Source organism: Coturnix japonica, chromosome 24, assembly GCF_054131305.1.
Source record: "Coturnix japonica strain WE chromosome 24, WE-NBRP24, whole genome shotgun sequence".
Lineage (NCBI taxonomy): Eukaryota > Metazoa > Chordata > Aves > Galliformes > Phasianidae > Coturnix > Coturnix japonica.
In genome coordinates this window covers 2,691,944-2,713,713 of record NC_140686.1, presented here as the reverse complement: position 1 = coordinate 2,713,713, position 21,770 = coordinate 2,691,944, and the positions used below count along the sequence as shown (strand labels likewise).

Genomic DNA, 21,770 nt, shown 5'->3' with positions numbered 1-21,770 from the left:
GGATATGCATTTAGGAGATACCTGCTCCCCTGTCTTAGAGAGAATACATTTGAGCAGTTCCTCCACAGCTTCCCACAACATCGTGGATGGCAGAGAACGGGATGGTACCCCGATGAGAGGTGAGTGCCATCCCCCCCCCCCCCCCACAGTTCTTTATTGCCCCCACCTCATTATTTGTGGTTCCTATCCCTTTATTTTGTTCTCTCCCCCATATTTGTGCCCTCACTCTGTGTTTATTTTGCTCACCCCCCCTCCGCCCCCGCAATTTTTTCAAACCAGCTTCGTCTGCACCAGCAAGCACCTGCGGGACCCTGAAGCTGGTGGGGGACGTGGGGACCCCCCCCTGAGAGGGGAGAGTGCGACAGCCGCTTGGACTGGGAGCAGGAGCCGGAGGCTGAGGAGCGGGGGAGGCGAGAGCAGGATGGGCAGAGGGGCAGGGGGCGTGGGCAAAGCTGTGGGTGAGTCAGTGATGTATGGGTGCATCTGTTGTGGGGTGGTGCTGAATGGGGTGGAAGCTGTGCTGACCTCACCCCCACACAGCTGTGCCTTTGTCACCTACAAGAAGATGGAATCAGCTGACCAGGCTCTGGGGATCCCTAGGTGAGCTGGGGGGCACTGGGGGGGCACAGGGACGGTGTGGGGGTGCCAGCAGTGCTGAGTCCCTGCCCCCATCCTGTGCCCCAACAGCCGTAAAGAACAGTGCCAAGGGCTCACACCGCGACAAGCGGGCGCAGGTGGTGTACAATGAGGACCTCTTCGGGGGGCAATAAAGGTTTAGTGCACACAGCAGTGGTGTGGCAGGGTGACAATGGGACAGCGGGAGAACGGGGATGGGGGAACTGTGGGACACGGGGAGCTGCAATGGGGGAGGCTGAGTGGTGACCAGCTGCACACACACCTGTAACTGAACTGCCAGCCTCACCTGGCTGTGGTGCTGAGCATGCTGGGCTGCCTGGCCCTGCTCTCAGCAGCACTGTGTCCTCCCTCCCAGCCCCCACAATTCCACTGATACAGTTATGTCTGTTAGAGAGATTCACACTGCATGGAATGTGCCACGGCCAATAGCAACTGAAGGCTTCAGAGCCAAATAAGTGTGAGGAGGCCGTGCTGGAGCTCATCTCTTCCATGGAGCTCATAACAGCAGCACAGCAGTAACCCTGGTGGCAGCAGCACCAGGATGTTGCTGGAGCAGCACTCCTGGCTCCCCTCCTGCTCCCTCCAAGAGCTGCAGGCAGACGTACAGCACTGCTGTCCTGTGCCAGGTTTATTTAAAAACACAGCTGAGAGCCGCCGGCACAAACAGAGGAGCCTGACTACGTTCATACAATATCTTAAATAGAAGGCAAATACAAAAGGAAAAGATAAAATATTTACAGTAACAGTGGCAGACACGACATGGGCACAGTCCCACCCAGAGTCAGCAGAAAACCACTCAATACCCTGCTGAAGCACAGAGTCACCACGGCGTCCTCCAGCAGGGCCAGGGCTGCACTGTGCCCACAGCAGGGCTGGGATGGCTGCACACTGAACTGAGACAAGCGAAGCGCACATGTGTTGGCTTCCAGAAATCATCAGCACAGCATCAAGCTCTGCCAGCAAACAGCACTGGAAATCCAGCAAAAGGGAAAGGAGGGAATAACACAGCAGTGGCGTGCAGCTCCCGCTTCTCACACTGCTGCTGCATCACTGCTGATAACTGGAAGGCAGGGAGCACCCCCCGCCTTGGTGGCACATTTGGTCCAAAACAAAAGAATAATTCTGCTCCCTCCCACCCCCACATTGTCATTAAGTTGCCTTAAAGGATTCAAGTCATAAACAAAAGCATACACCAAAAATACTCAAGAGCTGGCAGAACTCCAGGCTAGACATGGGGACTGCCCGAGAAATGGGAGCACCGAAGAAGCTTCCAGCTGCACCCAACGCTGAGCATGGCCAAGGGAGGAGGAAGGAAGGAGCTTGAGGTTGAAGCCTTCAGAGCGTCACTGAATCAGGAGATCAATTGCCAGGCACTGCAGCACACAGATGGACGTCCTTCTGGGCTGTCACAGAACTGCTTTGTCCTCTTGCTGCTGAAAGGAGCCAACCAGGATCAGGGAATGGATGCACAGGGCCTCAACTCTGACCAGCAGGAAAACTCAGGACAATGGAATGCAGTCTGCCAATCTTATACCAGTTCAGCTGTGCTTTAAGACTCATTATTGTGAAGCCTCCTTTAGTAAAGTATCACCCTGGGGTATCCAACCAAAAAGAAAAGGTTTTTATTAAATTAAAGGTTTTTTTTTTTTTGTTGTTGTTCTTTTGTTGTTTTTTTGGGTTTTTGTTTGTTTGTTTGTGTTTTTTGTTTTTTTTTTTAACATACTATAATAACTACTACGCAGTTCAACAGTCAGTCATCTCAGAAAGTTCACGAAGGAGATCATCCTCATCCTTCTCCAGGTCCAAGTCAATTTCTGCTTCCATTTCCCCTCCTGAGATTTCCGAGATGAACTTTTCAGTGTCATCTTCTACAGCCTTGGTGAGCAGGCTGACCTCCGGCAGGGCTGGAGCAGCAGTCTGGGAAGAAGGAAGACAAAGTCAAAGAAAGGAAGACAAAGTCAAAGAAAGATAAAGATTGCTCAGGAGATCCTTCCTCTGCAGTGCTTCTCCTTCAGCACTGCTGATCCTGAACCCAACACGGGGGCTAAGGGGCTCCTGAAGGATGTTAACAACCACGTGAAGGCTGCAGAGCACCTCAGGTCTTTTTAACAATGCAGCATTAATGGACAAATTCCTTCACACCACAAAGGAATCACAGGGCTGCAGAGCATTGTGCGCACACTGCCATTCATCCAGCATCCTGCACAAAGCGACTGCTTTGAAAGGAAACCTGCAGAACATTTCAGTTCTCCACACTTTCTGCAGCAGTTGTATCTCAGTATCAGCCTGACGAGGACAGCACTGACACTTCTTCCCCTCCTTACCAAAGCTGCTTTTTTAGCTGGAGGCTTCTTCAGTGCTCGTTTAAATCAGCACAGTGCTAGAGCTGTTACACACCACATTCTATTTGAGCAACAGAAAGTCATTCCTGTTCCCCTACACAACATCCACCCACAGTCTGATTTCATTGAACACGAGGCCATCGTGACCTTTTTGTATCCAGTGCTCCCACGTTAACCTCACAAGTTGTACCTGGTGCCAGCAGGGTTACTGCCTCACTGCCAGATACAATCAGATCAATTCTGAGTTTGAGGAGTGCAAAGCTGTCTGGGAAAGCCATTGAAAGTACCAGGATTGTGAAACATGGCTGCAGCTCTTCACCAAAGGCAGGAAGGTAGGAATGCACACATAATGGTGGCACATGGTGAGCAGTGAGACGCAAGAACATGTGAAGAAATTGTGTCACTGTGTCATCTACAGAAGGGACTCACCTCTGCGGGTGCAGAGACAGCTTTGGGAGCAGCCCTGCTCCATTCCACAGTCTTTTCCTCTTCTCTTCCAGGTGCTTTAAAACAAGGAAAAAGAAAATCACTTGGTCAACAGCAAGCATAGAAAGAAACCTGAGTGCCAGTGTTTCCTCCATGTGCTTATTTCCTCACATTCAATAACAAAGAACACGAGAGAGGCGACATCTCGCAGTCCATACAGTATCCAAGCTCTTCCCTCCTTCACATGCTGTCTCTTCACAAAGCCTCTCTCACCTCCCCAATGAATAACTCACCCCCCTGACCTTACTGACAGAGGTTGGCCCCCATGTTAAAAACTCAATCCTGGCTTTACAAACACATTTACATATTAAAACAAGCAACACGCCAAAGATGAAGATAACCTTGGTGTCAACACACAGAACATGCCACACCAAAAACATGGCAGAAAGAAAGTACAGGAGAAACTGAATTTCAAAACCTCACAGCGAATGAATTCTCCAGAATGAAGCAGGCAGACACCACGGATTCCATGGAAAAACACATGGATGGACATCCTGGCACTTCCTGCCTTTGCATTTGGTAAGAAACAGCCCAGGCAATTCTAAGCAAACTCCATTTGCTTGACAGGGGAAGCACTTCAGCAGAGCAGACAGTGAAACACCTCATTACCTGCTGGCTTTGCAATCTGCTGCATCCGCAGGGCTTTCTCCTGCTTGATTTCTTCTAAGCTTTTAATATGCATTTCTTCCAATCGCTTGATTTTAAGCGGTGGCTCTTCCAGTTTCACGTTACCAGGCTCAGGTGGAGGGAAAATTCTCTTCTTCTTGCGCTTATCCTTAGATCTCTTCTCAGTAAGAACCTCTTCTCCTTTTTGCTTCTCTTCTTCCAGTCGTCTCTTCTTCCAGATCTCCCCTGCTGGCTTGGCACCCTTCTCTGTCATCATCAAGAAAGGAGAAGCATAAGGATTACAAGAAATTACAACGAGAGCTCAAGTTTCCAGATTTGTCATAATATTACAGAATATACGTGTTCCCAACAACAACGCTCCTGAGAAAGAATAAGCAGAAAGCCTAGAGAATCTGTGCAGCAAACACCGATGACCATTTACCTCTCCTTGGTGCTCTGTCAACCTCGATCTTCTTCCCCAGCCTTTCTACGAGGCTGCGCTTCAGCGGAAGGCCACTGACATCAGCTACAGAGAGAAAACAACAACATTCCTAAGATAATTCCTTTGGAGAAAGATTTTTACAAGTCAACCACAAACTTTGGTTTCTCCAAGTGTATGTTCTCAAATTCACCTTTCAGCTGCTACACTTGTGTGCCACTTGGAGTCATCACAGACCCACGACACACTTTCCTCCCTCCTGCTTCAGCACTGCCCTCCCATTTACGTGGAGGCAGCCAAACAGCAGCTCACAAGCAGCCCTTACCTACAGAGGATTTCCGTTTTCCAGGTTTATCAGCAGTATTCGGTTGACTCACAGGCACCTCCCCTAAAACAAAGAAAAACAAAGTGCTTATTTGACAGAAACCAACAGAATTACTGTCTTGTGAGCCCATTTCCCACCCAAAACAAATACAACCAAAAGACACCACTTTGACAGCCCTGACACAAAATAATATTGCAACTGTAATGCACTCAGGGTAAGTCCCAATTGTAATTTCTCCATTCCACTTAGGAGCCACCAAATGGAAGCAAAGGTACTCATCATTACCCTGCTTTGCAGGCAGCATCACAGTGCTGACCAGTGTCCGCACATTCTCCTTCTTAGGCACACGAACAATCTGAGATTTGAGCCGATGAGCAGGAGCTCCTGAAGGTCCTTCTGATCCAAGTGTTTTTATTCCAGCATTCAAACTGTCATCTGGGAACACAGAGCAGTAAATGAGACCGAGGGACAGAGGCACACGCTGAGGACCACAGCTCTGCAAACTGCCTCCTGCTCAGAAGCATGCAGAACAAACCCTGTCAGCTCTCCCCACAGCTAAGAGCACCATGGACCTGATGTCTGTCTGCTGCCCTCCTTTCATCCTTCTGGATATTAAAAGTAGGCTTTATCCCTTACTTTATCCCATCCATATGACATTAGATTCCTCTATCAGCAAATGTGGCTTTCACCACTGGTTGAAAAGATGCACATACAGGCACTTAAACTCCATGCTGTGGCCTCGTCTTGCTCTAATGATGTAAACAAAGGAGTTTACCTTCCTAATCTGAAAGGCACATGAAGTTACAAGGTAGGAACAAGATCATGGAAATAGCTGATTCCATTCAGCAACCCTATGTTCTGTTGTGTTTGTACAATGAATTGCTTTGGAGTTAATTGGCAAGTGCTTCTGATTAATCCTGGAATACCTTGTTTTGTATCAGCATCAGATTTTGTAGTGGAAATTATCTGCAATCCAAGATGGTTTTCTTCAGCTGGTTGCTGGACAGGTGTTTTTGTTTCTTCTCCCTCCTTAGAAAGCTGGTCTGTACAAGCAAAGAGAAAATCAGTCTCTTCAGTTATGCGGTAGGAATTCAATCAGATTATCCACTGCACAAAGATGGCAGGCAAGGCTGAAAACCCACACAGATAAATGCTGAGTCTCCACTTGCCCATCCAAATGGCTTCTCTGTGAACAAAGAAATCCCCCCCTACACAACATTCATCTCCCTGACACCCAGTAAAAGCTTAAATGCAGGAGAACAACCTGCAAGGCAAAGGCCACAGGAGCAGAGAGAAGCTGAGCATGCAAGATAAAACTGAGGTATCAGAAGCGCACAAAGTTCAGCTCTGAACCTATCTATCAGCTCACAAGTGAACGTTACCTGGCGTTCTTTATGACACTATACCCACCTGTGAGTAATAGAGTTAATCTTTCGTACCTAAAAAAGACAAACTCACTTTGGCTTGGTGGAAAGAAAACCCCATTGAGGTAACGTCCCTTGGTGTGATGGAAGGCACAGTTGGATTTCTGGCAGCCTGCTGGCTGGTTCTCCCAGTAGCAGGAAATCATGCTGCGTTTTTTCTGAAGACAGAAAGGAAGAAGAGCTGATGGTAACGTGGACCTAAGATCTGCAAAGGGAGACTGAGCTCCAGATGGTGCCAGTGAGCAGACTGCCACAAAGCAGCACTCAAACACCACTCTGAAGAGTGCGCAGGCTGGGAGCACCAGGCTCACTGAGCTTTCCTAGCATTCTGTGGGTGAGGACACCAGTTTAGAAGGGGTTAAACTAACACACCTTGCAGAATGCTTGTCTGATTGATGTGGTTCTTTAGTATCTGTTGATAGAACACTGTTGGTATCAACTACAAGAATATTCTGCTATGATATACCAATGCCATTGAGCTCTCTTCCCTCTGCTTCCTCCCCTATTCTTAACCGTAGGAACCATCATCATTTCAAAGCAAATGAACCTAATCTGCAAAAGCACATTCAGCCCACCTAAAGAAATGAGAAGTGGGTTTGGTGATAAACTCTGAGGAGCCAACACTCACACTGATCTCCATGTGCCTGAACCTGCAGACATTCCTGAAGCAGCGGCCCTCCTTCCACAGCGTGCAGATGGTTTCATTGCCCAAAGCGGCTTCACAGTGCCTGAAGGGACAGTTGTCTCCCTGTAACCCAATGGAAACCAAGAGAGGAAAATGAAATAGTACAGCCTGAGAACTGGCCATGCTTTGAGCTCATTTTTAGCGAGTTGCTCTATTGTACAATGCAATTAGTTATGAAGTTTGCTGAAGACCAGTAATACTTCTACTTATTCTACCCATTCCTCTTAACTTCAGAACTGAAAGAAAGAAAAAATGAAGGAAAAAACCCAAGCAGACCTTTTTACAAGTGGAATAGAAGTAGAAATAGCAATCATTTCCTTTAATCGACATGCTGGACGAGCGCACAGAAGCAGTTCTGGTCTCGGGGATCTCTGTGCAGCTCTTCCTGTGCTGCTCAAAGAGCTGGCTCGTGCTTCCTTGGACTGAAAGTCTTCTACAGTCTTGATCAGTGAAATCTTCTTTTGAAAAGGAACCCTAAGCAAAACACCAACAAGCAGAAAAGAATGAGGAATGCCCACCCGTCTTCCCAGCTTTGTTCTCTTCATTCAATCAGTCTCTCAGGAGCAGTTGTTTCAAAACATTGCCCTCCTCAACACTGGTCAAACTCTAGTAACATCACCCTGACTCAGCACGGAGTCCCTGGGCTGCACGGCTGCAAGCCCTCCAATGGAGCCCCTCCTTCAACACCACGAGTGACAGCAGTGAGTAACCCCAACACATTTGTCTGACCTCTGCAGGTCTTCAAGCTCAACCACCTGGACAACCTCAGCAAATACAGTGATCTTCAAAGCTTTGCAGTTCACTTCTCCTGTAGGCCGAACCAACACTGAATCCGTGAATTAATTATAACAGGTTAGAAAGAATTTTCCTCCTCACTTTGCCTATGTCAAATTCTGTAAGTTGGAATTTCTGGTCTTCAAGGATTCTTCACCTTTGAAGAATCCACAAAAACCATCCTCCGTCTTTATTACCTGTACAGCAAAAGCATGCCAGTGCGTATCAATACACAAATCCACACACATGTGCCTGTATACTGTAACTCAGCACTGCATGGAGCTGCAGCACGTTCTGCTCAGCCACAACAAGGGTTTGGGTTGGTTCATTTTTTTTTTTCTCTTCTGATGTAAAAATCAAATATTTTGATATTTTAGATTTGTTTTGTTGCTTTTTTTTTTTAAGGTACCAAATGCAGTAAAACCTGCAACCAGGCCAGACAGAAGATCAAATTCAAGTGATTCAGAACTCTTTCATTAATGTGCTGCACATTTCTGAGCTAAGAATTTCCGATAGTCAATAAAAGTTGGAACCTTTTACTCACACAGACACTAGTGAATTTTCGAGGAATTTTTTTTTTTATTTTTCTTTTTTTCCCAGGGAATTTCCCCAAATCTAAACTAAAGAGAGGAGAAGTCGGGTTCTCAAGTTAGTTGCTGGATTGACTGCATGACAAAGGGAACAAAAACAGCACTTAAGGACAAAGTTCCCTTCCCTCCTCCAATACTGATAGAAATGCTGCCTTTTACCTTTAGTACCTTCACATCAGATTCCTCTCTGGCAGATTCCTATGCTTCTAACAACCTCGGTGCTGCCCCGCACAGACGCCGGGCACCAACTGTCACTGGACTCCGCACCCTGGAACACGCACACAGCTCAGCACTTCTGTTTCCTCACAATTGGAAGGGTTCTGGAATCGGGAGCATGAAGCGGACTAGAAATACCTCACATCCCTCTGCTCCTTACGAGCCCTTCCATTTTAAAACAAGATAAGCCCAGACACATCTGTTAGCACAGCAGCCCAAATGCTAACCAGAACACACAGTGTGTAACGCTGAAAGTACCAGTTTAATGCCGCGCCACAAACCCTATATAGTGGTACAGGTGACCACCCCTATCAGATACCCATGACCTCCATGACTCCACTGCTGGTGCATGCAGGCACCACCTGCCCAATACCCAACATCTCCCCCCTCTTTATTATCTGCAGCCCCTGTAAAGGTTCCCCTGCATACTCCCTGTTACCCCAAAGGTGATTTGCACATTTAAGGCTATTCCGCAAATGAATCAATCATTAAACATATGCGAAAAACAATGAAACTGTCATAATAACATACCAAAGAGATGCAGCTGCAGTGACTACAAACCTGAAAGCACACAACAGCAATCTGCCTAAAAATTGTGAAATGCTGTATGGCAACACTTAGTCAACTTGTAGAGAACGGTGCATTCAAGTTCAAGATAACAGCACAGTACACAATGGAGTTACAACTTCTCCAAGTTCAATGTAACACTATTGTACAGAATCTTCGTGGCAATCCAGTTCTGTCCAGTGTGCATTATAATGTCACACTCCATAACCAAATAAGAAGACAAAAACATATTGGCTGTGCAGAATCGTTCTGAATGTCCACCACTGGGGGACTATCCAGGAACAAGATCTCCCCCTCTCACGAACTATCAGTCCGGCATGAAGGCTGGATTCCCAGTTCGGACCTTCAGGCACATTGGGAGCAACGCTGTCTCATGTGCCGTTACCAGCAGCCGCTGCCCAGTGCTGACGTCAAATCACTGGCTGCACTGGAGACATTAACCAAGGAGTTGTTGACCAAAACTGGTGCTGAGATGTTCGGATCCTCACGGTGCACAGGATGGCTCGTCATTTGGTGCCGGCTTAACCCAACGTGCCGGCAGCCAGCAGGGCCCACTTGGGGTCCCGACACAGACGTGTTTCCTGCCCTTGACAAGGAGTGGCATAGGGTCTGGGAGCCATGGCCCTCCGTCGGGTCTGATCAGGACCTGACCTATTGGTGTCCATTTGGTCAGCTGATGGTCTCCCTTCCAATTCTCTCAGTTAACTTTCTAAGAGCAGCAAAGGTGGGTAGCAGCTTCTGCGCCTCTTCGTCCCCTGCAAAAGCTCACAGAACTCCATGCTGGCTTTCTCTAATGCTGACCGACTCACACAGTGAGAAGCTCCGTCAGCCAGACCTCTCCGCATTATCCACATAATAAGCAGATTGAGGTCCTCATCACACACTCTGTGTCATTTCTTGTCAGCATGTCCTGTCCCATCCCTGGCTCTCCAGCAGGACAGTAATGCTGGGGTGAGCAACACTGTGCACTGTCAGTGTGTTTTTCTTGCAAGCTTCTTCCAGGGAAACACGTGCAGGCGTTCCCCACTCTTGGCTGTATCTCTGCAGTGCTGGGTCCTGTGTGAGCAGAGCTCTCTGCCCCAGAAGCCAAGTCACTGCTGTGCAGAGCTCAGCCTCGGGGTGAATGTGCTCCTGAGTTTGTCCCAGTGCAAGGACAACCTTCTCATTGCCCTTTAGGAGCACCTCTGGTGCTGATGGGTGCTCTGCTCTCAGCAACCACTGGATACACGGCTCCAGGCGCGTGTGTGCTTTGTCGCCTTGAGCTGTTTGCTCTGATCGCATCTCACCCTGGGGAGCCGGGATTCCCCTTTGGTCTCGGTGTCACTTCGAGACCAGTAGCAACACTAGGGGTCAGAGGAGAGCTGCTGAATGTGTGAGCAAAGCTGCTAATTGAGAAGGAGATCGCACTCATGTGACTTCGAAACCCGAATTAATGAGCTTACCTTCACCCTCCTGACTAATGCAGACCTCATGCAGCCCTGGGCCTGCCCTTCTCCAGCCTCCTGCCTTGTTTTGCCTACTCATAGGAAAAGATTTAGCATAGCTCAGAGCCCCAGGCGGCGCTTGGAATGCCAGCAGGAAAGAGCTGCTGGTGTCCACAAAGCTCAGGACTGCAGCAGTGGGGCTGCTGGACCTCAGTGTTCTGAACACTCTGATGTGGAAGTGATTGGCAGATGCTGTGGCCGGAGGGATGAGGTGCCTGCAGGGCGTCCCTTGGAAAAAGGTTTGGTGAGGATGGATCCTCTGAGCCAGCATCAGGGACAGGGTGCTGGGTGCAAATGCCAGTGCTGCCCCCTGTCATCCTTTTGGTTTTAAAAGGAGTACAGCTCCGTTTCCAAACTTTGCCAACCATGGGCTGGCTGGCAGCTTGAAGGAACTGCCATGAAATTGGTCTAATGAAGCGTTCCTGGCAGAGCTTCAGGATGGAGAAAGTGCAGTTTGTCCTCAACTGAGCTGAGGTCCAATGAGCTGAGTTTCCTGGCTCAGAGCAGAGGCCGTGAGCATCACGTCTCACAGTCTGTGTCACCTGGGCAGAGCCGTTAGGCAGGGGCTGCTAGTGGGGAGATGCCAAGGTTTTCCATGAAGATGATTGCTCAGATATGCCTGAGTTCAGATGGAGGGGCCCATTGCCCTACCAGGAAGTGGAAGATGCTTGGGGGTGAGGCAGCTCGTGCTTTCCCATGCCTGTAGGACCTTACAGTGCTGTGCCTTTCCACATACCTACCCCACCTTCTTTCTTTCCCATGCAGGGGGCATCATTAATCCAGTGGGTGGCAGCAGAATTCCAGGACAGCCCCACTGCAGTGCGTCTCTGTGGCAGAAGGACACACCAAGCCTGTGCTCTGCCTGGATGCCACTGATGAACTGCTTTTCACTGCCTAAAAAGGTATATGTTGGACAGAACAGGTGTGGGGGCTGTTGGCTTTTTATGTGCTATTCTCATAGATCTCCCCAGGCTGGCGTGGGGAATTGGGGTGCATGGCAGGGATGGCTCCTTCTGGGCTGCTCCCCTGTCCCTGCGTTTTGATGTCCAGGTGCTGGAGCAGGCTGGCTCCATTGCCCTGGAGTGGAGCTGTGGGTGGTGGGAGGCAGCGCTTGGGAAGGAGTCGGTGCCTCCACGCCACGGAGGAACTCCCCAGCCCAACTCTCTCAGTCACGTTCTTCTTCCTACAGACCGGAGCTGTAAAATGTGGAACTTGGTGACGGGTCAGGAAATTGCTTCCCTCAAGGGTCACCCAAATAATGTTGTTTCCATCAAGTACTGCAGCCACACGGGGTTGGTGTTCACCGTGTCCACGTTGTACATCAAAGTGTAAAACATCCGGGACTCAGCGCGCTGCATCCGCACCCTGATGTATGTAGTGGAAAGAGTGGCTGTGGGGGACTGTGGGCAGCTCTGGCTTTGCAGAAGATGGTGTGAGGAACTCCTGGGGTCCCACAGGCTGGAAACAGAGCCCAGCTGTTTTAGGATCAGTGCCTACAGCTGTAGGAAACAGGGAGGCTTAGGGAGATCTTGGAATGGAATCTGTGGGGACCCTCTGCATCAAAGGCTCTAAGGAAAGGACCTGGAAGTGGTTCTCAGCCTTTCCTGGGGGTGGCCAAGAGCACCAGCAAGAAGGGATGGGGATTTTCTTTTTTGCTTCAACTAATATGCCAGAGGAAGACGACCACATTAACCCAGCTGTATTTGTTGTTGTTGTTTATCTACAGCATGAAGCATTTCACTTGGAAAGTCTCTGCTGCCACTCATCGTACAACAGACTTAAAGCACAGCACTTGGCACCTAGCAGTGCTGTGAAGGGTTGGAAAGGCAGCGCATCATTGTGCTGAGGGCCAAGAGACGGTTCAGACAACAGAAGCATTTGTCCACATTTCTGACATGAAGGCTGTCGCCTCCCGATCCGGCGACAAATCAAGGCTGCTGTGTGAAAGTACCGTGCCTCCGCACATGGGAACAGACGGGACTCACACACAGTGTGTAACACCGAATGTACCAGCTTAATGCCACGCCACAAACCTACCCAATGCCCAACAGGGGGGACCAGTCAATGCTGCTCATCAGCCATCAATCCCGGATGCTGGAGAAGGCAGACCATGTTGTGGTGCCAGAGCATTACACAATGGCTGAGATGGGGACACCCACCGAACTGAGGACCCGCTGTGGATCCTACAGCCGGCTGCTGCAGCACTGAGGACCACAGTGCAGCTGGAGTGGGATGCGATGGGACATGGGGAGCTGTGGCTGTCTCCGCTCCCCGCTGCAGGATGGGAAGAGTGGGATGCTCTGGGATTTGTATGGAATAAAGCGGAGATGTTTTGTAGAGGAGCAGGTTGGGACGTGGGGTGTGGGCAGCTCAGCCTCAGTGCATGGTTGGTTATGGAAGCTGGGTGTCTGCCCTCAGAATGTGGCTGTGGCAGCACTGTGGGTTATGGGGGGGAAGCACAGCTCAGCCCAATACTGGATGAACTTTCCAGTCACGTCTTCATGCCAAAGCGTTGCAGATAGCACAGGGAGTGCAAAGGGGAGGAGGAGAGCAGCAGTGTGAAATGGAGCAATGGGCAAAGAGTGTGGGGTGGGGGGAGGAGGGATGAGGAGAGGTCCCCTCATCCACCCCAACCCTGAGCACGGCTGTCATGGTTTTGTAATTTTGCTATCAGTATTCCACATCATAACATCATGTAAAGTATGGATACTTCTATTGAATGTGCAGTCCACAGAAGAAGACTACATATCCCAGAGAACAACAGGGTTAATGATAAGTCACGGGACCAGGACGCTGTATAATCTCGTTCCCAGGCTGGAGTGCCCTCCTTCTTCTCTCGAACTTCTCGGAGAGTGGGAAGCGTTCCAGCCGTGTTGCCTAGAGTTCACAGTAGGCCTCTCGGTTTTCGGGGACTCTCTCTCTCTGTTTCGTTCAATTTGTTAGCCTCAATTATATTATATTGTGTTATCTTGTATTTCGGTATCATATTTAGTAAAATAAGTTTTTCCTCCTTAGATTGTCGCTGTTTTATCCCACTCCCTTTTTCCCCCTCCTTTCCGGGCCCCGGGAGGGGGGGCCCAGGGGTGGCTTCCCCTGTCACAGGCATAGGTAAATCTAAGTAACCCGTGACAGATTTTTTGGTGGAGGATGCGGGCATAGAGCTTTTTAGCTTTTAGAACAACTCTCTCTTTACTCTTAAAGAGCTTCGTTAGGGGAGTGTTATCTTTTCGTAGCTGCTCACTGAGAACGTGACCTTGAAATACCAGACAAATTGTCAACATTAAGGGCTGCTGTACATTCTCAGCACTGCTATCTAACTTTTGTGTAGAAAACAAAGGGATTTCTTTCTCCCTTAGAGCAAAGCTAGCTAGCTCTGACTTTTACAGAGCCTGCCAGCTATGAATCCACTCTTCATCCCAGTTGCTCTGTTTAAGGGATTGAAAGCAATTATGATCTTCTTAAAGTATTGGTCAACTATTAACACCATAATTTGGTGTTGTGGAATTGTGCAGGTATATAGCCTAATAAGGTGGATACTGATGGAGACACCTGCCTGGTACTTTTATGAGATGTGGTATGGTCAGAATTTTGGCACCTACATCCCAGATGGAATTGTGAATCTTACAAACACTTGCATCCCAGATGGAATTGCGAATCTTACAAGTACTTGCATCCCAGATGGAACAGGCAATTTTACAAACACCACCATGTTTAATTCATTGTACAGGCTAAAAAAACCCGTTTTATTTAGGTTGTACTCTCAGATTTCCACACGCCTTTCAATAACTGAGATAGGGTTCATACTTGCATCCATGTTATCACTATTAATGAATGCATATATGTTCCTATGCATTCGTTCTATGCGGAAGTCTCCTCCAGAACCAGAGAATGATGACTGGCAGGGAATATGGAAAGGTTTAGGAAAAGTCTTAGAAGCATGGGGACCCGCAGTGTCATGGGATTTCACTCTTGAACACCTAAGGGACCCTAAGAAATTAAGTGAGTATTTGGGTCAGAGATCTAAGGAGGTAAACCTTATGTGGGGTTTGGCTTATGCATACCGTGCTTTGTATCATACTATTCTGGAGAGAGAGAGTTTCCGATCTGAGATTCAAGCCCAAGTTAATTCTGATCAGTCACAGGAGGCATCAGTAGCAATATCAGTTGCCCCTGTGGAAGGCAAGAAATGGAAACGGGTGTCCACGCGTCTAGAACGAAAAGAAGGAGAAGCACAGGGGGGGGCTGCAGAAGACCCAGGTGCCGGGCATGGAGCAGTACCGAAAAAAGCAAAGGCAAAAACCAAGAGGCATGAAGAAGAGACTGATGATGAGGAGGAAATCACCTATTGTCGACCTCTGAAGCTGACTGAAATCCAAGGCTCAAGAAAGGAGTTCACACGGCGTCAAGATGAAGGTATCCTTGCTTGGTTGCTTCGCTGCTGGGACAACGGGGCCAACAGCTTGTCTCTAGATGGTAATGAAGCTCGCCAACTAGGAAACATTGCCCAAGATGCAGGTATCGACAGAGGGATTAGCAGATGTTCGGATGGAGCTGCCACTCTCTGGTTGCGGCTGTTAGAAGCTGTGAGAGAAAGGTACCCCTATAAGGATGCTTTGAAGCCTAAATTTGATAGTTGGAATACCGTCCAAAAAGGTATTCAGCGCCTGAGGGAATTGGCCATGGCGAAAATGTTGTACAGCCCTGATCCAAGCGAACTTGACCCTGAGAGAGTGAGGGCCGATCCTGACATGTGGCAGAAAATCACAAGTACAGCACCAGAGAGAATGGCACAGTCATTGGTAACAGGTTCTAAAGGGTTCGTGGACAGATGGCCCCGAGTTGTTGAGCTGATTATAATGCTTCAAACCACCGATCAGCAGCTCCCTCAACTGCATGCCGCAGTTTCTGCCATCTCACGGCTAGAAAACCGAGTAGATGAAATGTGCAAGAAATTGTTTCCATCAACTAATCGTAATGATGATCCCGTAATAGTATCAGAAACAACTGATGAAGGTCAATCCTCGTACGGGCCACCAGGTCTAATGAAGGATCTGATCAAAGTATTCCAGTCCTACTCCTCACCTGCATCATCAAAAGTCTCAGCTGTTAAACGCACACGCTTCCCAGCTCGAGCAAAGAACAACAGTACGATTGCACCGCGTGTTTCCATGTGGCGCTACCTACGTGACCGTGGAGAAGACATGAGGAAGTGGCATGATCAGCCCACTTCTGCACTACGAGCACGGGTGAAAGAACTACTAGACATACCAACCACCAGTGGAGTTGCTCCAGTCATCACAGGTAACCAATAGAGGGGCCCTGCCCTCAGTCAGGGGAGGGAAAGGGATAATAGAGTTTATTGGACTGTGTGGATTCGATGGCCTGGCACATCAGAACCACAGGAATATAAGGCGCTGGTGGATACCGGTGCACAGTGCACCCTAATGCCCTCCAGTCATGAAGGGACAGAATCAATCCATATTTCTGGAGTGACTGGGGGCTCTCAAGAATTGACTGTGCTGGAGGCTGAAATAAGCCTCACTGGCAAAGACTGGCAAAAACATCCTATTGTGACTGGCCCAGGGGCTCCATGTATACTGGGTATTGATTACCTCAGAAGGGGGCATTTCAAGGATCCTAAGGGGTATCGATGGGCCTTTGGGATAGCTGCTGTAGATATGGACAACATTAAGCAGCTGTCTGTTTTGCCTGGCCTGTCAGAGGACCCGTCTGTTGTGGGGCTGCTACGAGTAAAAGAGCAGCAGGTACCGATTGCTACAAAGACAGTGCACAGACGGCAGTATCGCACCAACAGGGATTCCTTGCTCCCCATTCATGATTTGATTCGCCAGTTGGAGAATCAGGGAGTGATCAGTAAAACTCACTCACCTTTTAACAGTCCCATATGGCCAGTGCGTAAAGCCAGTGGAGAATGGAGGCTGACAGTAGACTACCGTGGCCTGAATGAGGTCACACCCCCATTGAGCGCTGCTGTGCCGGACATGTTGGAACTCCAGTACGAGCTGGAGTCAAAAGCAGCCAAATGGTATGCCACCATTGACATTGCCAATGCCTTCTTCTCTATTCCTTTGGCTGCAGAATGTAAGCCACAGTTTGCCTTCACCTGGAGGGGCATTCAGTATACTTGGAACCGTTTGCCCCAGGGGTGGAAACACAGTCCAACCATTTGCCATGGGTTGGTCCAAACTGTACTGGAACAAGGTGGTGCTCCTGAACACCTGCAGTACATTGATGACATTGTTGTGTGGGGTGATACAGCAGAAGAGGTTTTCACAAAAGGAGAGCAGATCATCCAAATTCTTCTACAAGCCGGCTTTGCTATTAAGCGAAGCAAAGTAAAAGGACCTGCCCAGGAAATTCAGTTCTTAGGTATAAAGTGGCAGGATGGACGTCGTCACATCCCAACAGATGTGATCGACAAAATCACTGCCATGTCTCCACCAACTAGCAAGAAAGAGACACAATCTTTCCTGGGTGCAGTAGGCTTTTGGAGGATGCACATTCCAAACTACAGCCTCATTGTAAGCCCCCTTTATCAGGTGACGCGGAAGAAGAACGATTTTGCATGGGGCCCTGAGCAGCAGCAGGCTTTTGAACAGATTAAACAAGAGATAGCCCGAGCTGTAGCTCTGGGGCCAGTACGGACTGGACAGGATGTAAAGAACATCCTCTATACTGCTGCTGGAGAGAAAGGCCCCACTTGGAGTTTGTGGCAAAGAGCCTCAGGAGAGACCCGAGGCCGACCCCTGGGATTCTGGAGTCGATCATATAAGGGGTCTGAAGAGTGCTACACTCCAACTGAGAAGGAGATCTTAGCCGCGTATGAGGGGGTTCGGGCTGCTTCCGAAGTAGTCGGGACTGAAACACAGCTCCTTTTGGCACCTCGACTGCCAGTGCTGAACTGGATGTTCAAAGGACAGGTTCCCTCCACTCATCATGCTACCGATGTCACCTGGAGCAAGTGGATTACGCTGATTACACAGCGAGCGCGAATGGGAAACCTCAATCGTCCAGGAATCCTAGAGGTAATCATGGACTGGCCTGAAGATAAAAGGTTTGGAACATCACCAGCAGAAGAGGTATCACGTGCTAAAGAGGCCCCACCATACAACGAATTACCAGAAAATGAAAAGAAATATGCCCTATTCACAGACGGATCATGTCGCATTGTAGGGAAGCATCGCAAATGGAAAGCTGCTGTGTGGAGCCCCACACGACAGGTTGCAGAGGCCACCGAAGGTAAGGGAGAATCAAGTCAGTTTGCAGAGGTAAAAGCTGTCCAGCTGGCCTTAGATGTTGCTGAACGGGAGAGGTGGCCAATGCTGTATCTTTATACTGACTCATGGATGGTGGCAAATGCCTTATGGGGGTGGTTACAGAGGTGGGAACAAAACAACTGGCAACGGAAGGGTAAATCTGTTTGGGCCGCTGAATTATGGAAGGACATTGCTGCCCGAACAAAGAATATGGTTGTAAAGGTGCGTCATGTGGATGCACATGTGCCCAAAAGTCGGGCTACTGAAGAACAACAAAACAACCATCAGGTAGATAAAGCTGCCAAAATTGAGGTGGCTCAAATTGACTTGGACTGGCAGAATAAGGGTGAATTATTTCTAGCTCGATGGGCTCATGAGACCTCAGGTCATCAAGGAAGAGACGCGACATATAAGTGGGCCAGAGACCGAGGGGTGGACTTAACCATGGACGCTATTGCGCAGATTATTCATGATTGTGAAACATGTGCCATAATTAAACAAGCCAAAAGGATGAAACCTCTCTGGGAGGAAGGGCGGTGGCAAAAGTATAAATATGGGGAGGCGTGGCAGGTTGATTATATCACCTTGCCACGATCTCGCAGTGGTAAGTGTTATGTACTCACCATGGTAGAGGCAACCACTGGGTGGCTTGAAACATACGCAGTACCCCATGCAACTGCTCGAAACACCATATTAGGTCTTGAGAAACAAGTCCTGTGGCGACATGGCACCCCAGAAAGAATTGAATCTGATAATGGGACACATTTTAAAAATTCCCTTATAAATACTTGGGCCAAAGATCATGGCATTGAGTGGATTTATCATATTCCCTACCATGCACCAGCTTCTGGTAAAATTGAACGATATAATGGGTTGTTGAAAACTATGTTGAAAGCAATGGGTGGCGGAACATTTAAGCACTGGGAGAAGAATCTGGCAGAAGCCACTTGGTTGGTGAATACTAGAGGATCTGTCAATCGTGATGGTCCTAGTCAATCTAGCCCCCTACACACTGTAGAAGGAGATAAGGTCCCTGTTGTACATGTAAAGAACATGTTGGGAAAAGCTGTTTGGGTCCTTCCAGCTTCTGGAAAGGGCAAACCTATCCGTGGAACTGTCTTTGCCCAGGGACCTGGGTGCACTTGGTGGGTAATGCAGAAGGATGGGGATGTTCAGTGTGTACCACAAGGGAATTTGATGCTGGGGGAGTGCAGTCAATAATTTTATGTATTTATATGTATATATGTTTGCATGTGTAGTGTATTTTAGTTATTATAGTTGTACATTTAGTTATGTTACATGTAATTCTACTGTTTAGCTATCATAATTTTACATACGTGTATATATATGTATATATATATTTACCATGATGTAATAATGTAGAATAAGGGGTGGAATGTCATGGTTTTGTAATTTTGCTATCAGTATTCCACATCATAACATCATGTAAAGTATGGATACTTCTATTGAATGTGCAGTCCACAGAAGAAGACTACATATCCCAGAGAACAACAGGGTTAATGATAAGTCACGGGACCAGGACGCTGTATAATCTCGTTCCCAGGCTGGAGTGCCCTCCTTCTTCTCTCGAACTTCTCGGAGAGTGGGAAGCGTTCCAGCCGTGTTGCCTAGAGTTCACAGTAGGCCTCTCGGTTTTCGGGGACTCTCTCTCTCTGTTTCGTTCAATTTGTTAGCCTCAATTATATTATATTGTGTTATCTTGTATTTCGGTATCATATTTAGTAAAATAAGTTTTTCCTCCTTAGATTGTCGCTGTTTTATCCCACTCCCTTTTTCCCCCTCCTTTCCGGGCCCCGGGAGGGGGGGCCCAGGGGTGGCTTCCCCTGTCACAGGCATAGGTAAATCTAAGTAACCCGTGACAACGGCCCAGAGCAGAATGCAGGCAGGCTGAGCACAGAACAGCCCAACACTTTATTTCACAAGAAACAGCACAGGAAAAGCATAACAGCATAGGAAGCAGAGGGAGATGTGAGAGGTAGAGGGGATGGGGCTGTGTTCATCACCGACCCCAAATGCTCGTGTGGCCAGTTGGCCCCTTGCAGGCTGAAGCACAGCACTCAGACGGTTTGGTTACTTCCTGTGTGAAGAAGAAGAGATGGTGTCCCATAGGGCCACGTTCACATCCCAACCCTCAGCTCCCTGCAGAGTCCCAGCCCAGCCCTGGTGCAGCACCACAAGGAGCACAAGGAGCACAGGGAACCCTTCCAACCCCCAGCCCCACACCGCAGCTGTGCTCGAGTTGCTGGTTCCACCTTCCTGGCCTGTAAGGTAAGAAGAGCCATTGTCTCAGCCCAGTTTGTAGGAGGGAGGCAAGGTTCTTTGATATACATATACCTGATGCGGGATTAAGAAACAATGGTTCAAACATTGGTCCGACCAGTTTATTACAAGACTTTATCAGGGAGATGGGGAAGGGGAGGACGGACGCTATTATGGTGTAGGGTGATGGGGAAGGGAATGCAGTAAAAATATGAAATAGAAGCAAGGAGTCTCTGTAGGAAGCAAGAGGGAGATATTCACCACCATGGATCCATCGAGGTTTGTAGTTCAGTCATTGGTCTTCAGTCGTGGTGGGTCGTCAGGCGTTGTTCTGTTAATGGTGACCACGATGACAATTTCCAATGGTAGCACCAACTTATTTATATGTCCAAAGTGGTCAAGTCAGCTCACTTTGGAGTGACAGCTCGAATCCAAAGTAGTTGAGTCAGCACTCCTTGGAATGGAAGCTTCTGGCTCTGGGATCTTAGCAGAAATTCCTTTGTTCCCATCTTCTGAGGCTTGCCAGCAGATAAGAGGGAGCAGGGATACCCATCCGCATCCTGTTTTTCACAGGGCACGATGGCTTCATTACCCAGATTTCCCACACCAAGCTGGAGCTATTTAGTCCCGGGCCAGATCTTCCGCTCATAAACAGTCCTGAGCACTCTTCTGGAGGCAAACAGCTCTCAAGGAAGGTGCTTTCAAATATTCAAATACCCAAAAAGTGATATTGATTGTCACACGGTAGCACCCATTACTTGCCACTTCAATAAATCATTGAGAGTCTTCTCACAAGAAACACCTCAGGAAGCAAGCTTGGAGCCAGAAAACAAGGAAGGACTCTCACAGCCATGACCCCCAGCCCTGTTCTTGCTGTGGGGCATGGAGCAGCTTTGAGCACCAGGAAGGGGAACCCTGGGAGAAAGCGGGGACCCCAATGCTGCCCTGGCACTGGGCAGAGGTGGGGGACAGCGCTGCCCTCATCACTCACTGGGCGCCGTGTTGTAGCCTTTCTCCTTCTTCCCTGCAGACAGAGAGATGCATCAGCACAGGTTCACATCACAGCCAGGCTGAGGGCTCCTGAGGGAGCCTCAAATCCCCCCACAGCCCCCACTGTCCTCCTACACCCCTCCACTTTTACCTGCATGGCGTCTGTAGATGATGAATCCAACGCCAGCCATGATGGCAATGGCCACAACGGCGACAACCACCCCCACCACGTTGGGCACCACGCTGGACTGTGACTGCTCTGGGGGAAGGCAGGGCTTTCAGCAGGGGAAGGGGCAGCCCAGAGCCCCCCAGCCCCACATCCCCTCACTCACCTCATGAGTAGAGGCTGGGCTGGGGCAGGCTGGCGTGCTCCACGCAGCACTGGTACTTGTCCCCGTGCGGGGCACGTACCTCCGACCGGAGCTGTTGTAGTGCACGAAGATTTCGCCATCCACGTACCCCACTTCAAAGAACCAGGGCTGCTCGGGGCCGGAATCCGTCATCCCTATTTCAAAGTACCGCATGGAGTGGAGCTCTGCGGGGTCGGAGCGCGGCGACCCCCCCTTTTTTATTAATTAGCAAGCTACTGCCTATAGAATAACAACACTACTTATATTAATAACATAACCATTATAACTCAATCAAGGCC

General features: G+C 48.9%; 1 protein-coding gene across 1 annotated transcript; it reads right to left on the bottom strand.

Moving 5' to 3' along the window:
• Nucleotides 1-242: 242 nt before the first annotated feature.
• On the bottom strand, nucleotides 243-20,240 carry LOC146757003 (zinc finger CCCH domain-containing protein 11A-like). The gene is made up of 4 exons (XM_085523297.1): nucleotides 20,207-20,240; nucleotides 4,513-4,596; nucleotides 4,074-4,337; nucleotides 243-394 (listed from the first exon to the last, which is right to left on the bottom strand). Exons 1-4 carry the CDS (start codon nucleotides 20,238-20,240, stop codon nucleotides 243-245), a joined length of 534 nt encoding a protein of 177 aa, XP_085379423.1.
• Nucleotides 20,241-21,770: the final 1,530 nt, after the last annotated feature.